The sequence below is a fragment of the Nerophis ophidion genome, linkage group LG25, assembly GCF_033978795.1.
Source record: "Nerophis ophidion isolate RoL-2023_Sa linkage group LG25, RoL_Noph_v1.0, whole genome shotgun sequence".
NCBI lineage: Eukaryota > Metazoa > Chordata > Actinopteri > Syngnathiformes > Syngnathidae > Nerophis > Nerophis ophidion.
The window spans coordinates 12,833,913-12,846,765 of NC_084635.1; the positions used below are offsets into that span (position 1 = coordinate 12,833,913).

Here is a 12,853-nt window from a genome sequence, read left to right on the forward strand (position 1 = left end):
AATAACCTTTTAACAGGGACCCAAACAAATTTTGCATTGAATATTGAACAAGCAAGGCTTATATAACTTTATAGTGACATGCAAAATCGAGTTTCAAATAATAATAATAATTAAAAAATATCAATGGCATATCAAATAAAATTTTAATAAAAATGGAATGCCTCTTTTCGGCGGTGGGGTTGAGGTGGACGGGGTTTGGTGATAGCAGGGGGGTGTATATTGTAGCGTCCCGGAAGAGCTTAGTGCTGCAAGGCGTTCTGGGTATTTGTTCTGTTGTGTTTATGTTGTGTTACGGTGTGGATGTTCTCCCGAAATGTGTCATTCTTGTTTGGTGTAGGTTCACGGTGTGGCGCATATTTGTAACAGTGATAAAGTTATTTAGACCGCCACCCTCAGTGTGACCTGTATGGCTGTTGACCAAGTATGCATTGCATTCACTTGTGTGTGTGTGTATAAGCCGCATATATTATGTGACTCTGTATGTATAGAGGAAAAGCGGACGTGGAGACAGGTTGTAGAGAACGCCAAAGGCAGTGCCTTTAAAGCCCACCCCAAATATTGTTTTCCAGGATGAAATTCGGGAGGGGCACTGAACTTCGGGAGTCTCCCGGGAAAATCGAGAGGGTTGGCAAGTAAGAGTGTTAGCGGTGAATGCGGTGTTACAGCGGTGGGCCAGCTCTAATGTTAATTTGATATTGCCTCAAGGGCCAAGTGAAATTACACGGCCAAATTTGGCCCACGGGCCAGAGTTTGACACCCATGATCTAGAGATTTAAAACTTGAAAAATAATACAAATAATAATACTGAATAATGACACATTTTTTATATTTTTTGGACAAAAATCCTATGGGGACTGAGTGGAGGCCTGAATGTATATTTTTTATACATATATTGTATTCGTTTTTAAAATAAAAAAAATATCAAAATGGCCCCCGCTTGCTTTGCTTTTTCAGTGTGCGGCCCTCAGTGGAAAAAATTTGGACACCCCTGATGTACACCATCTGTCTTGCAGATCGTGAGTATAATCTTCAGAAACATTTTATCCGTTACTCGGCGGAGGCGTGCGTTAAATAGGCCTGCAGCCCTCCGTTTGAACATGTAATGGGGGGGGGGGGGGGGGGGGATAAGATAGGCGGCCTATTTCGGCGTCTTGTTTTCAGCCTGCTGTGAAGCCTGCAGCCAGCTCTGCAGACGATGTAACACAAGAGCAACAGTTTATTCACGGTAGTAAATGTGATTTCAGAAATTAGTGTTAAAAGACTCCGAGACACAACAAGTCGCTGTAAGGAAGCGACTTAACTAAATGCCGCTGGAGATTCAATTCACGATAAGGCGATAATAACAGAACTGTACAAATTTCGATGGTTATAAAACGATGCCACTAAATGGCTAAAGATTCCATTTTAAAATGATTATCACGCAATCGTTCTTTATGAAAGTGTTTTTCAACCACTGTGCCGCGGCACACCCTTGTGCCGTGAGATATTGTCTGGTGTGCCGTGGGAAATTATCCAACTTCACCTAATTGGTCCCAAAAATATATTTTGCTAATCAGTAATTATGATAATGTGCCGTTGAGTGCAGTGTTTTTCAACCACTGTGCACCTAATTGGATTAAAAGTATTTTTTGCAAACCAGTAATTACAGTCTGCAAATGATGTGTTGTTGTTGAGTGTCTGTGCTGTCTAGAGCTCAGCAGAGTAACTGTGTAATACTCTTCCATATCAGTAGGTGGCAGCAGGTAGCTAATTGCTTTGTACATGTCGGGAACAGCGACAAGGTTTGCAGGTAAAAGGTATCTAACGCTTAAAGGGGAGCATTATCACAATTTCAAAAGGGTTAAAAACAATAAAAATCAGTTCCCAGTGGCTTGTTTTATTTTTCAAAGTTTTTTTCAAAATTTTACACCTCCCGGAATATCCCTAAAAAAAGGTTTAAAGTTCTTGATTTTCGCTATTTGCGATCCGACTGTCCATTTCCCTGTGACGTCATACAGGGCTGCCAATACAAACAACATGGCGGTTACCACAGCAAGATATAGCGACATTAGCTCGGATTCAGACTCGGATTTCAGCGGCTTAAGCGTTTCAACAGATTACGCATGTATTGAAACAGACGGTCGGAGTATGGAGGCAGATAGCGAAAACGAAATTGAAGAAGAAACTGAAGCTATTGAGCGAACAGCTATTGACGCTATTCGGCCATAGCGTGGGTGTACCTAATGAAGTGGCCCATAGCATGGCTGCCCTATTAGCATCGCCGGTAAAATGTGCGGACCAAACGATCAGGACTTTCGCATCTTGTGACACTGGAGCAACTTAAATCCGTCGATTGGTAAGTGTTTGTTTCCCATTAAATGTGGGTATCTAGTTTCAAATGTACATACAGCTAGCGTAAATAGCATGTTAGCATCGATTAGCGTAGCATGTTAGCATCGATTAGCTGGCAGTCATGCCGCGACCAAATATGTCTGATTAGCACATAAGTCAACAACATCAACAAAACTCACCTCTGTGATTTTGTTGACTTAATCGTTGCAAATGCATCTGCAGGTTATCCATACATCTCTGTGCCATGTCTGTCTTAGGATCGCCGGTCAAATGTGAAGACACTCTGGTACATTCAATGGGGGTCTGGCGGCAGATTTCTTGCCAGTGGTGCAACTTGAATCCCTCCCTGTTAGTGTTGTTACACCCTCCGACAACACACCGACGAGGCATGATGTCTCCAAGGTTCCAAAAAATAGTCGAAAAAACGGAAAATAACAGAGCTGAGACCCGGTGTTTGTAATGTGAAAATGAAAATGGCGGGTGTATTACCTCGGTAACGTCGTGTTCTGACGTCATCGCTAAAAGACCGATAAACAGAAAGGCGTTTAATTCGCCCAAATTCACCCATTTAGAGTTCGGAAATCGGTTAAAAAAATACATGGTCTTTTTTCTGCAACATCAAGGTATATATTGACTCTTGCATAGGTTTGGTGATAATGTTCCCCTTTAAACCAAAACTAAACAAAAGGCAAGTGCCGCTAATTAAAGGCATTGAAGCTTAGGGAAGGCCATGCAGAATGAAACTAAAACTGAACTGGCTGCAAAGTAAACAAAAACAGAATGCTGGACAACAGCAAAGACTTACAGCGGGTGGAGCAGTGCACATACTTTGAGACCAGATCTAAGGTTGGTTTTGGTTTGAATTCATATCCAACAATTGTGAGAACAACTTTTTACTGTCAATATCGGCTGCTGAGTTTCACTTTTTAAAGGGGAACATTATCACCAGACCTATGTAAGCGTCAATATATACCTTGATGTCTCAGAAAAAAGACCATATGTTTTTTTAACCGATTTCCGAATTCTAAATGGGTGAATTTGGCGATTGAAACGCCTTTCAATTGTTCGCTGTCGGAGCATTGACCTTTCACCCGTGACGTAACAATAGGAAGCAATCCGCCATTTTCTCAAACACATTACACACACAAGTCAAGTCAGCTCTGTTTTTTTTCCAATTTTTTCGACTGTTTTCCGTACCTTGGAGACATCATGCCTCATCGGTGTGTTGTCGGAGGGTGTAACAACACGAACAGGGACGGATTCAAGTTGACTTACGTGGCGTGTGCTAATCAGACATATCAATGGTCACGACATGCTAATCGATGCTAACATGCTTTTTAGGCTAGCTGTATGTACATATTGCATCATTATGCCTCATTTGTAGCTATATTTGCATCCAGCCTTTCCCTCCACACACATTTAATGCCAAACAAACACATACCAATCGACGGATTCAAGTTGCACCGCACCAGTGGTCAAAAGATGCGAAATACTTTATGGCTGGCTTTACAAACTTTATGGCTGGCTCACATCGTGGTCACTCCGTGATCACGTACGACCGCCAGACACTTATGGATGTGGACAAATCGGGCCGTTTTGGACTGATAGACGCTTGCGTGCTAGAGTTGCTAACTAGCATGGGAATACGTCGGCGGCTACATCCAGCGGCCCGTGAAGCAGGGGAGTCTAGTAGCAGCGGGGGCCGTCTACGGAGCAGACGCCAGCGGTGTGATCGGAAACGCGGATGTCGAGCGGGGCTAAAAACAAAGCAGAAGGCTAATCCCCACAGAACACCACTTCCCTCCATCCTGAAGACGGATTTAAATGAAAGATGCGAGACTACTGGTCTGGGTAAGGAGTCAGTTAAATTAGAACACATTTTTTCTGCTTTGAGTGTTTCAGAGTTGGACATGTGTTTTACTGAGGTGGCTAACTATGATGCGTGCAGTTTATCAAAGAAACAAACAAACAATCGGAAAATTCCCGTCACTGAGGTGGCTAACCATGATGCGTGCAGTTTATCAAAGCAACAAACAAACAATCGGAAAATCCCCGTTACTGAGGTGGCTAACCATGATGCGTGCAGTTTATCAAAACAACAATCAAACAATCGGAAAATTCCTGTCGTATCAATTCCTAGATATGGTCGTAACTATACTAAATGCACTGGGCATAATAAACACAACATTATTAATATTGCTACTACGGATAATTTGATCAAAAATTCCCTGAAACAGCCCACTACCTATAATATAGGTTTTTTAAACATAAGATCATTGTCTCCTAAAACGTTGTTAGTTAATGATATTATCAGAGACAACAATCTTAACGTCATCGGTCTCAGCGAAACCTGGCTTAAACCAAACGACTTTTTTGCGCTAAATGAGGCATGTCCTCCCTAACTTTACACATGCGCATATTGCCCGTCCGCTTAAAAGGGGTGGGGGGTCACACTAATATACAACGAAAACTTTAACCTTAGATAACCTCACTAACAACTTTAACGACGCCCTGCGCGAAACCATTGATAACATAGCACCGCTAAAGTTAAAAAAGGCTCCAAAAAAGCGCACCCCATGGTTTACAGAAGAAACTAGAGCTCAGAAATTATTATGTAGAAAGCTGGAACGCAAATGGCGCACGACTAAACTTGAGGTGCACCATCAAGCATGGAGTGATGGTTTAATAACTTATAAACGCATGCTTACCTTAGCTAAAGCTAAATATTACTCAAATCTCATCCACCGTAATAAAAACGATCCAAAATTTTTGTTTAGTACGGTAGCATCGCTAACCCAACAAGGGACCCCTTCCAGTAGCTCAACCCACTCAGCTGATGACTTTATGCAATTCTTTAGTAAGAAAATTGAAGTCATTAGAAAGGAGATTAAAGACAATGCGTCCCAGCTACAACGGGGTTCTATTAACACTGATACGATGGTATATACGGCGGATACTGCCCTCCAAAATAGTTTCTCTCGTTTTGAGGAAATAACATTAAAGGAATTGTTACAACGTGTAAATGGAATAAAACAGACAACATGTTTACTTGACCCTCTTCCTGGGAAACTGATCAAGGAGCTCTTTGTATTATTAGGTCCATCAGTGCTAAATATTATAAACTTATCACTCTCCTCGGGCACTGTTCCCCTAGCATTCAAAAAAGCGGTTATTCATCCTCTTCTTAAAAGACCTAACCTCGATCCTGACCTCATGGTAAACTACCGACCGGTGTCTCACCTTCCCTTTATTTCAAAAATCCTTGAAAAAATTGTTGCGGAGCAGTTAAATGAACACTTAGCGTCTAACAATCTATGTGAAACCTTTCATTCCGGTTTCAAGGCAAATCACTCCACGGAGACAGCCCTCGCAAAAATGACTAATGATCTATTGCTAACGATGGATTCTGATGCGTCCTCTTTGTTGCTGCTCCTCGATCTTAGCGCTGCTTTCGATACTGTCGATCATAATATTTTATTAGAACGTATCAAAACACGAATTGGTATGTCAGACTTAGCCTTGTCTTGGTTTAACTCTTATCTTACTGATAGGATGCAGTGTGTCTCCCATAACAATGTGACCTCGGACTACGTTAAGGTAACGTGTGGAGTTCCCCAGGGTTCGGTCCTTGGCCCTGCACTCTTCAGCATCTACATGCTGCCGCTAGGTGACATCATACGCAAATACGGTATTAGCTTTCACTGTTATGCTGATGACACCCAACTCTACATGCCCCTAAAGCTGACCAACACGCCGGATTGTAGTCAGCTGGAGGCGTGTCTTAATGAAATTAAACAATGGATGTCCGCTAACTTTTTGCAACTCAACGCCAAAAAAACGGAAATGCTGATTATCGGTCCTGCTAGACACCGAACTCTATTTAATAATACAACTCTAACATTTGACAACCAAACAATTAAACAAGGCGACACGGTAAAGAATCTGGGTATTATCTTCGACCCAACTCTCTCCTTTGAGGCACACATTAAAAGCGTTACTAAAACGGCCTTCTTTCATCTCCGTAATATCGCTAAAATTCGCTCCATTTTGTCCACTAAAGATGCTGAGATCATTATCCATGCGTTTGTTACGTCTCGCCTCGACTACTGTAACGTATTTTTTTCGGGTCTCCCCATGTCTAGCATTAAAAGATTACAGTTGGTACAAAATGCGGCTGCTAGACTTTTGACAAGAACAAGAAAGTTTGATCACATTACGCCTGTACTGGCTCACCTGCACTGGCTTCCTGTGCACTTAAGATGTGACTTTAAGGTTTTACTACTTACGTATAAAATACTACACGGTCTAGCTCCATCCTATCTTGCCGATTGTATTGCACCATATGTCCCGGCAAGAAATCTGCGTTCAAAGGACTCCGGCTTGTTAGTCTCACCTTAAAACTCATTTGTATACTCTAGCCTTTAAATAGACTCCCTTTTTAGACCAGTTGATCTGCCGTTTCTTTTCTTTTTCTTCTATGTCCCACTCTCCCTTGTGGAGGGGGTCCGGTCCGATCCGGTGGCCATGTACTGCTTGCCTGTGTATCGGCTGGGGACATCTCTGCGATGCTGATCCGCCTCCGCTTGGGATGGTTTCCTGCTGGCTCCGCTGTGAACGGGACTCTCGCTGCTGTGTTGGATCCGCTTTGGACTGGACTCTCGCGACTGTGTTGGATCCATTGTGGATTGAACTTTCACAGTATCATGTTAGACCCGCTCGACATCCATTGCTTTCCTCCTCTCCAAGGTTCTCATAGTCATCATTGTCACCGATGTCCCACTGGGTGTGAGCTTTCCTTGCCCTTATGTGGGCCTACCGAGGATGTCGTGGTGGTTTGTGCAGCCCTTTGAGACACTAGTGATTTAGGGCTATATAAGTAAACATTGATTGATTGATTGAAGTCCCTCGCACACTTTACCGACGATAGCGATGCTACGACAGAGATGGCACAGAGATGTGTGGATATCCTGCCACACTCAAAGCAGATGCATTTCCAACGATAAAGTCAACGAAATCACAAAGGTGAGTTTTGTTGATGTTATTGACTTATGTGCTGATCAGACATATTTGCTCACGGCATGACTGCCAGCTAATCGATGCTAACATGCTATTTAGGCTAGCTGTATGTACATATTGCATCATTATGCCTCATTTGTAGCTATATTTGCATCCAGCCTTTCCCTCCACCCACATTTAATGCCAAACAAACACGTACCAATCGACGGATTCAAGTTGCACCGCACTAGTGATCAAAAGATGCGAAAGTCCCTCGCACACTTTACCGACGATAGCGATGCTACAACAGAGATGGCACATAGATGGGTGGATATCCTGCCACGCTCAAAGCAGATGCATTTCCAACGATAAAGTCAACGAAATCACAAAGGTGAGTTTTGTCGATGTTATTGACTTATGTGCTAATCAGACATATTTGGTCATGGCATGACTGCCAGCTAATTGATGCTAACATGCTTTTTAGGCTAGCTGTATGTACATATTGCATCATTATGCCTCATTTGTAGCTATATTTGCATCCAGCCTTTCTCTCCACCCACATTTAATGCCAAACAAACACGTACCAATCGACGGATTCAAGTTGCACCGCACCTGTGGTCAAAAGATGCGAAAGTCCCTTCCACACTTTACCGACGATAGCGATGCTATGACAGAGAGATGTGTGGATATCCTGCAACACTCAAAGCAGATGCATTTCCAACGATAAAGTCCACAAAATCACAAAGGTGAGTTTTGTTGATGTTATTGACTTATGTGCTAATCAGACATATTTGCTCACGCCATGACTGCCAGCTAATTGATGCTAACATGCTATTTAGGCTAGCTGTATGTACATATTGCATCATTATGCCTCATTTGTACTATATTTGCATCCAGCCTTTCACTCCACCCACATTTAACGCCAAACAAACACATACCAATCGTTGGTAAGAAGGCGATCGCCGATTTCGTCCGCGCTTCCTCCCGTTCCGCTGTCTGTCGTGATATGGCTCAATAGCTATGGTTTCTTCTTCAATTTCGTTTTCGCTATCTGCCTCCACACTCCAACCATCCGTTTTAATACATGCGTTATCTGTTGAATCGCTTGCGCCGCTGAAATCCGAGTCTGAATCCAAACTACTATGCTGTACCTTTCTGTGCTATCCGCCATCTTTGTTTGTGGTGATGTCACGCAGTGACGTCACAGGAAAATGGACGGGTGTACATAACGATGGTTAAAATCAGGCACTTTAAAGCCATTTTTCGGGATATTGCTTGATGGGTAAAATTTAGAAAAAAACTTCAAAAAATAAAATAAGCCACTGGGAACTGATTTTTATTGGTTTTAACCCTTCTGAAATTGTGAAAATGTTTCCCTTTAATGTTTTCTGCTGGTGGTGTGCCTCGGGATTTTTTCAATGGAAAAAATGTGTCTTGGCACAGAAAAGATTGAAAAACACTGCTTTATGAGACATTTAAATGCTCTCAATGCCTGTCCGCAGTCGTCAAGGCTTGGCCCGTCTTCAGCTGAAACTGTACTGATGGAGCGCGATACCCGGCATAAATCCATCTGACAGGCGGGCCTGCTGCTGATGAGACGATCGATGAGGGTTCACACACCCTCTTAACCAGCTGGGGTGGTAGGACAGTGTCGTGCAGCTAATCATGCACACACACACACACACACACACACACACACGCAAACACACACACACACTAACAGCAATATGTTGTGTTGCTTAAATGTTGGCAGGGAATGAACAATCTATTTCGCACAAAACGAGCATCTTACGCTCAGGGAAATCAGACATAAACCCTTTGAACACTGGCTTACCTTTGAGTTCTGAACCTCCAGAGTGAAATTTTGAGGAGGAGCACTTGGCACTGTGACACAGAGAAAATCAATATCAGTAAAGAGAGACAATCATTCTAACAAAACAGAGTTCATTGAGTATATGATACCAGGGCTCAGCGATATTGCCTTTTTTTAATATCTCGCAATTTTTAGGCCATGTCACGATACAGGATATATATCTCGATATTTTGCCTTAGACTTGAATGAACACTTGATGCATATAATCACAGCAGTATGATGATTCTATGTGTCTACATTAAAACATTCTTCTTCATACTGCATTAATATATGCACATTTTAAACTTTCATGCAGAGAGGGAAATCACAACTAAGTCAATTGACCAAAAGTGTATTTATTAAACAGTTATTAAGCAGTGCCACAAACATTCATGTCAGTTCAAAACAGAAAGTGCAAGATTGTCAGAGACATTTTAAAACAAGCTACTAGTGCACTTTTGTGCATGATGTCACCAAGATGATTTATCAAAACAACACTAAATTAAAGTGTTCTTTTTGTACAGAACGCCACTACAATAGTTTAAAACAAATCAAGTGCACTTTTGTGCATGATGTCACCAAGATGACTTATCAAAACAACACTAAATTAAAGTGTTGTTTTTGTACAAAACGCCTCGACAATACTTTAAAACAAATAAAGTGCACTTTTGTGCATGATGTCACACAAGATATTTTAATAACTGTCAAATAAAAATGAGCTGCATAATAGATGCCTGCGGACGTTATCTCCTTCTGTCGTTTACTTTTTTTTTTCATACGGTGTTGATCTGGAAATAGTTGCTTCGGCATTTTGTTGGTGTGGCACCGGCCGGAGATGTTGACATGCAGAGTTTCAAGTACTCCTCATTCTCTAGCGGGTGACTTTTCAAATGATGGTACATTATCAGTGCTGCGACTTTTTGTAGCAACGCTTTTGCCGCATAAATGTTTAACATTTTCCCGCTAAAAGCCAAACCACCGCCAGACGATGCACCCTGTGCTGTTTTTCTTGGTAATTAATTCTTCCTCCATTTGTTACCAGATTTGCACCTTTTGTCTCTCGTATTACCACTCGCACCTCACCGTTAGCATCACAGCTAACGTTTCCATGTTCTACCTCTCTACTCTGCGGGAGCGTGTGACGTTGCACACGTGACAGTATGTGACGTATGTAAGAAGGTGCGCTTGTTTTAAGTCTCTGTGAGAAGGAGAGACAAGAAAAGGTGGGAAACGCATACAGTGTAATGCCCGCAGCTAAAAGCAACTGCGTGAGAACGTATACTCGAATATCATGATATAGTTATTTTCTATATCGCACAGAGACAAACCCGCGATATATCGAGTATATCGATATATCGCCCAGCCCGATATGGTACAAAATAGTACAGTGGATCCTCGATTAACGAAAGCCTCATTGAACGAGTATTTTGATTTACGAACCACAGCCCAAATAAAAATATGCTTTGTTGTGCAAACCTTGTATCCATCTACAAACGTGTCATCCAGACACTGTGTGCCTCGCAGAGCAGGCATTTTGTGCCCGGCAGCACATTCATTGTGGGCAGGCTGATCGATATTCTGTGCTCATTCAAAGCTGCTGTTAGCTACTGTGTTAATTGCTACTTTGTGTGCTTTTAAATTGTATTTTTTTAGCCTTTTTACAGCATTTTTTTAGTTTTGCTAGCTCAAAATAGGTCAATCAATCAATGATTAATTATATAGCCCTAAATCACTCGTGTCTCAAAGGGCTGCACAAACCACAAAGACATCCTCGGTAGAGCCCACATAAGGGCAAGGAAAACTCACACCCATTGGGACGTCGGTGACAATGATGACTATGAAAAACCTTGGAGAGGACCGAATATGTGGGCAACCCCCCCCATCCCCCCTAAAGGGGAACCGAAAGCAATGGATGTCGAGCGGGTCTAACACTATACTGTGAAAGTTCAATCCATAGTGGATCCAACACAACCGTGAGAGTCCAGTCCAAAGTGGATCCAACACAGCAGAGAGAGTCCCGTCCACAGTGGAGCCTACAGGAAACCATCCCAAGCGGAGGAGGATCAGCAGGGTAGAGATGACCCAGCCGATACACAGGCGAGCGGTCCATCCTGGGTCCCGACTCAGGACAGCCAGTACTTCATCCATGGCCACCGGAACGGACCCCCTCCAGCGGGACAGAGGAGAAAAAGAAAAGAAACGGCAGATCAACTGGTCTAAAAAGGGAGTCTATTTAAAGGCTAGAGTATACAAATGAGTTTTAAGGTGAGACTTAAATTCTTCTAGACAAGTGACGTAGAAGCATTTAAGTTCCACCTAAAACTCATCTACATACTGTAGCTTTTAAATAGGCTCTGTTTTAGACCAGTTGACCTGCCGCTTCTCTTTCTTTTTCACCCTCTCCCCCTTCCAGATAGCCACGGATAATCCCTGGAGAGATACCAGTCTGGAGGAAGTGCTAGCTGTTCTGAGCCTTGACCTAGTGTGAACCACTCCTCTATGACCCTCTGCTTGCCCCCAATGGACTGGACTCTCACATGGTCTTGAATGATGTCACTGTGGTTTGTGCAGCCCTTCAAGGCACCTGTGATTAGGAGCTATATAAATAAACTTTGATTGATTGATGTGTGGTTTAGATATTTTCCTTCTTCGTATCCCTTTTCGCAAAGAAGCTTAACCGACAATATGAAGTGGATTTAATGTTTTTCATTCATAATTATTGGCTGTCAAAGTTAAGACTTTTTGTGATTTCACACTGTAAGTGCACCATAGGGCTAGTGACAGTGTGTGTGTCGGCAGGGCGGTTCCATGAGAGGAGAGCTGGTCAGCTGGTTGTTGTTTTGACTTTGTTGGGCAATAGTAAGTTAATTCATACCTCCATTGTTAAGTTTGTTTGATATAAAGTACTGTATAGCGCTGTACTTTTACATTACGGTTTCAGCCTTTACAAAAATTTTAACTTTATATGAGGCTGGATCATATTATCCATGTTTACATTGTTTTTCGAAGGTGAAATTTTCTTCAATAAACAAGCTTTTCTATTTTCCAATAAGGTTCATGAAGCGAGGCTCCTTTGTATTAATGCAGGGGTAGGGAACCTATGGCTCTCGAGCCAGATGTGGCTCTTTTGATGACTGCATCTGGCTCTCAAGAAAAATCTTAGCTGACATTGCTTAACACGATAAGTAATGAATAATTTATCCAACGCCCTTGACGCGAATCCCTAAGGGATGATGGACGGCTGGGCAGTGCCTGAAGAGCTGCAGCCCGCCACCATAGCCCCCATTCCCTCCCCTATGTTGCACGTCTGGAGTTGTATGTTGTGATACGTATTTATGCTTTGCTCTATAGTTTTTTTCCCATAGCTGTTCTGTGAACCTAACACTGTTTGTTTGTCTAATCAAATCAATCAGTCAATTAACAAAGTTTTGTTGTTCTTGGAGAATAACAATACCTAACTACCTACCTAATTACGTTGGTAATCACAGTGTCAAAATATCCGTTTTCTACTACACCTGTTCAAGAAGTTGCATTCATGGTAAGAAGTATTTTATTTATTATTGGTTAGCTTCAGAATAACAATGTTAATTAAAAATAATAAGAGACCTACAATAGTTTAAAAACGTTGGTCTTACTAAAAAAAAATGCAGGCATTTAGTTATATTCAGTGTTAAA

At 42.1% G+C, this 12,853-nt stretch overlaps 1 protein-coding gene across 9 annotated transcripts in view; it reads right to left on the reverse strand.

Moving 5' to 3' along the window:
• Positions 1 to 12,853, reverse strand: part of neo1a (neogenin 1a) — a 479,989-nt gene that overhangs the window by 80,322 nt on the left and 386,814 nt on the right. For all 9 annotated transcript variants that reach the window (XM_061887530.1, XM_061887535.1, XM_061887537.1 and 6 more), the window contains exon 12: positions 9,161 to 9,210. In XM_061887530.1, coding sequence (XP_061743514.1) covers positions 9,161 to 9,210 — 50 coding nt within the window. The remainder of the gene's footprint in view (positions 1 to 9,160; positions 9,211 to 12,853) is intronic.